At 47.1% G+C, this 5,028-nt stretch overlaps 1 protein-coding gene across 1 annotated transcript in view; it reads left to right on the top strand.

The window, feature by feature from the left end:
* The window catches only part of CACNB1 (calcium voltage-gated channel auxiliary subunit beta 1), a 17,697-nt gene that overhangs the window by 8,638 nt on the left and 4,031 nt on the right, over positions 1-5,028 (top strand). The window contains exons 7-12 of the mRNA XM_025041660.1: positions 738-757; positions 1,025-1,105; positions 1,539-1,597; positions 1,767-1,876; positions 2,027-2,178; positions 4,806-4,901. Coding sequence (XP_024897428.1) covers positions 738-757; positions 1,025-1,105; positions 1,539-1,597; positions 1,767-1,876; positions 2,027-2,178; positions 4,806-4,901 — 518 coding nt within the window. The remainder of the gene's footprint in view (positions 1-737; positions 758-1,024; positions 1,106-1,538; positions 1,598-1,766; positions 1,877-2,026; positions 2,179-4,805; positions 4,902-5,028) is intronic.

Here is a 5,028-nt window from a genome sequence, read left to right on the forward strand (position 1 = left end):
GAGGTTAAGGTCCTGCTAAGGAGGAGGGAGGGGTAGGATGGCACAGAGGACAGGCACATCCATTTCTACACATAACCCCACCCTGGCCCACTCTGCAGGAAGGAATGGTGCTTGCAGTCGAAGCACCCCTTCCCTTGGAAGGCTGCCTCCCCCGTCACACACACACACACTGGAAGCGGGGTCTGGTGATAATGAAACCTGACCTTTCCCCTTGCTACCCAGTAGAATATTCCACATTTGTCCTCTACCCCTGCATGTGAAGGGGAGAGTGAAATGGTGACCTTTCTTTGCCCTTTTCGGATTCCATGGGACTAGGGTGGGCATGTGGGGGTCTACTGGCTGCAGAGCAGGATAGTTAAGGGAACCCTTAAAATGGACTGGTTGGCCTGTACTGGGGGCAGGAGATAGGCACCAAATTAGGGGCTGTCACCCTTCTCAGCTCTTTTTCAAGACAAAGAAAGGGGGTCTTAGTATGTCTGAATATTCCCAAGTTCACTGGACGATATATCAGTCCTGCTCCCAGCCCTGATCCGGGGCCATCTCTGACTCCCCCTTGGCATGGGGTCCCACCCCCTCTCTGGCTCTGTCTGTCACTAACACGCATGCCCTGTTATCTCTCCTCGTCTGCCCGCTTTCCCTCCCTCTCTTGTCCTGGCTCTTTCCTTGCCTTCTGCCCCTGCCTGGGTGCCTTCCCCTCTCTCCTCCCCCTCCCCCCTCTTGGCAATCTCTGGACCCAGCCAAACAGAAGCAAAAGTCGGTGAGTATCACAGCTTTCTGTGTCCCCCCTCTCCACCCTCTGGGACGAGCTAAGGGGACCTTCTAACACCCATTCCCATATCTGCCCCCCCATTTCCCCCACCTTTCCTGGTTCTCCCTGGCCATCCCTCCCCACCCCCACCCTGATCCCCACATCTGGGCTCTGGGACCAGGGGGAGGAAAGGATGCATGGGGGAGCCTGGAGGCTGGGAGAGAGGGGCTAATGCCATCTCCACTTTGGGGTTTCCCCTCCCTGCTTCCCCTCCAGACAGAGCATGTGCCCCCCTATGACGTGGTGCCTTCCATGAGGCCCATCATCCTGGTGGGACCATCGCTCAAGGGCTATGAGGTAGGTGCCCCTAGAAGGGAGAGGACCCAGAGGGACCCAGATCTCCAGGGAGGCTCCAAAAAGGGCTTCAGATCCCAGAGAGGTCCCCTAGAAGGACCCAGGTTCCCAGGGTGTCTTCCCTGGAAGGGAAGAAATTCCCCAGAGGGCCCAACCCACAGGGAGACCTACTCAGAAGGGTCTAGTCCCTCCCAACCCTACCCCCTATAAGAGTCCTCCCAGAGATACCACCTAGAAAGAAGGACCTTTGGAATCAGAGAGCCCATTGGAGGTCCCTCAGACTCAGAAGGACCTCCCCTTCCTGGCCAGGGGCCCATTTATCTCAGGAATTTAAGAAGAAAATGGAACGTGAGGGTGCAAATACCCATCAGCCCACCCTTTCTGAGTGGCTTTAAATGTCTGACTTTTCCTCCTCCACGCCAACCACCACCCTCAGGTTACAGACATGATGCAGAAAGCTTTATTTGACTTCTTGAAGCATCGGTTTGATGGCAGGTAAGACCCTGGGAGCTACCTTCCCACTCCCACTGTGGTCCTCTGCTGCTGGGATGGGCAGGATCTTGGGACACTTGGACTGAGGGATAGGAGGCAGTCTTGGAGCCTGGGGAGTGGGCAGGACATCCTCACCCACCCTGACCCCTGAATCCCTTTGCCCCGTCCCCAGGATCTCCATCACTCGTGTTACAGCAGACATTTCCCTGGCTAAGCGTTCAGTCCTCAACAACCCCAGCAAACACATCATCATCGAGCGCTCCAACACACGCTCCAGCCTGGGTGAGCTCACCCCTCAAACCCCCTCTCTGGGGCCAGATGTGGGAGGGGAGAGAGGGTGGGGAGGACATCTCCAGAAGTATTCTCTCTACCCGCTGGGTCCTGGAGGGACTCCCTTACATTCCCCCTTCCCTATGACTCCATGTCCCCTAGCTGAGGTTCAGAGTGAGATCGAGCGAATCTTCGAGCTGGCACGGACCCTTCAGTTGGTTGCTTTGGACGCTGACACCATCAACCACCCTGCCCAGCTTTCCAAGACCTCACTGGCCCCCATCATTGTTTACATCAAGATCACCTCTCCCAAGGTGGGTGCAGGAACCTGACCCTAGTGGGGACAGGAGCGCTCAGGAGTCAACCTGCCTGTTTAAATCCCAGCTGCTGCTTACTAATCATGTGACAGTCTCTCCGGCCTGACTTTTCTTCTCTGTAAAACGCCCATCGTATAGATATTGTGAAGATTTAACCTAATGTAAATACTTAGCATTTAGTAAAGGGTCTGGTGTAATGTACCTCATCACGTATTAGCTATCAATATTATATAATTAATAATATAAGTATTATTATTAGAGTCATGCAGGCCAATCCCCTGTCTCCACTCTGCTTGACCTCCCATCTTTGGTCCTGAAAACAAAGAATTATGAGCTTGTTACCCCAGTGTCACCCAGCTATTTGACAGTTGGGAGGTCTTTCCTGTCTTTTGATTTCAGCTCTTTTTGCTTCACTGTTCTCATTTGGACTTTGAAAGAGATGAAATTTGTAGGAGGGTTGATTGACTTCTTTGTCATATCGTAGCCCCTTTAGCTTTCCTCCTAAGGTATTAGTGGGAGTTTGAGGAACATGGAGGGTGAGTTTAGGCGACAGATTTGAAGTTAGAAGACAGCATGGGGTTCCAGTCCTGGCTCTAGTTTTTGGCTTATTAATTAATTAGATTTTGTTGTGGGTTTTTTTTTTTTTTTTGGTAGTGATTGAAACTGAGGCCTCTTATCTTCAGTTTCTTCAGCTATAGAATGGGGATTATAAATTCCTCTCTGTGCTGTTGTTGAGAGGATTCGAGGTAATGGTGTAAAGAGCCCAGAATTCTGCTTCATGATGGCAACTAGAGGTGTTATCATCCATGATAGCACCCTGTGAACCGAGCACCAGTTACTTAACCATGACCTTTCTGAGTCCTAAGTTTTTAATGAGCAGAAAGGGGATGATAGGATCTAAGTACTTCTTGAGGTCATTGAAAGGAACAAATGAGATACTGGATACAAAAATACTTTGTGAACTAGAAAGTCATAGATACATCCATTTCCCCCATGGAAGAACACTGATTGAGGTTAAGGGTAGGGACTCTTTGAGAGTCGAGACTACCTGGGTTTATGTCCCAGTGCTGCCACTACCAACACTGTGATCCTTTGGCAAGTCACCTAATATCTCTATGCCTCAGTTTCCTCATCTGCAAAATGGGGATCTTCAAATGGTGGTAGTGAAGATTAAATAAACGGATTAACCATTCAAAGCGGCTAGTACCTCCTCAGCACTATATCTACTCTATTTTTTTAAAAGATTTTTATTTTAAAGTAATTTCACATTTATGAAAGAGTTGCAAGAACAGTACAGAGAACTGTCATGCTTTGAATACCCTTTACTCAGATTCACTAATTCGTTAACAGCTTTATTGAGATACAATTCACATACTGTTCAATTCAGCCATTTAAAGTATACGATTCAATTTTTTTAAAATTCACAAATTTTGAACATTTTGCTACATTTGTTTTATCTTTTTTTAGCTTTCTGTATGTATATATTATATACATAACCATTTGAGAGTAAGCTGTAGGTATTGTATGCCTTTAGGCCTAAATACTTCAACATGTAGTTCTTAAGAAGAAGGACATTAACTTAACCACAGTATAATTGTCAAATTCAAGAAATGTTTTCAAAAACACAGTCCATCTTCATTTTTTACCAATTGTCCCAATAATGTCCTTTATGGCAGTTTCTTCCTCAATCTAGGATTCTGTGTTACATTTAATTGTTATTTCTCTTTAGTACTCTTTAAGCTGGAACGGTTCCTCAACCTTTCTTGGATTTTCATGACACTGACATTTTTGAAGAGTATGTATAGGTCACTTATTTTGTAGACTGTTACTTACTGTTGGTTTGTCTGATGTTTTCTTCATGACAGGATTTAGGTTTTGCATTTTGGGTCAGAATATCACAAAAGTGATGTGTCCTTCTGAGTGCATTGCATCAGGAGGCACATGATGTTGGTTTGATCACTTAGTTAAGGTTGTGGCTTTGTTGTAGCTATTGTAATCATTATTATTATTGAGTGAAGATAATAATAATTGTTAGCTGATGGGATTATTGGCAATAGTAATTGATAATAATAACATCATCATTATATTATCATCATCATCATCATCATAATGCTTCAGAGACCCCTGAAGCATTATTATTATTATTTAATACTAATATTATTATCGAGTGAGAATGATAATAGTGCTTACCTAATGGGAATATCATCGAGACTAAGTGAATTGATCATGTATAAAGCACTGAATAGCGCCAGTCCATAGCAAGTACCCCATAAAGCATGGCTGTTGTTAACATGCAGGGGAAGTTAGCCCTGAGGATGAAGCCTGTCAAGAAGGTTAGAGGGGCTGGGAATGACAATCACTGCCCTTCACATAGCCACTGCTAGGAGAAATTCCCAGGACAGGCTGGTATGAGATCCAGAAGAAAGCCTGAGTGTTGTGTAGGATATCCAGAGCTTTGGAAATCACTTCACAGAGCTGGTGGGGTAGTTTCTAAAGAGGTGGCCAGGGCAGAGAGTCATCGAACATCCTCCGGCCCTGACACTGGCTTTCTACACTGGCTCCAACCAGGTCCTGCCTTGCTGACTTGCAGACTCCCTCTAGCTCCTCTTCTTCCCCCAAACCAGGTACTTCAGAGGCTCATCAAATCTCGAGGGAAGTCTCAGTCCAAACACCTCAATGTCCAAATAGCAGCCTCGGAGAAGCTGGCACAGTGTCCCCCCGTGAGTGCTCAGACCCAGGGAAAGGTGGGGTGGGAGATTTGGGTTCTGGCTTCCTCAAGTTTGCATGGGAGACAGGTTTGACCAGGAACACCTGGGCCAAGTCCATAGGTGCAGACTGGTCTTCGGG

This window comes from Pteropus alecto, unplaced genomic scaffold, assembly GCF_000325575.1.
Source record: "Pteropus alecto unplaced genomic scaffold, ASM32557v1 scaffold98, whole genome shotgun sequence".
Taxonomy (NCBI): domain Eukaryota; kingdom Metazoa; phylum Chordata; class Mammalia; order Chiroptera; family Pteropodidae; genus Pteropus; species Pteropus alecto.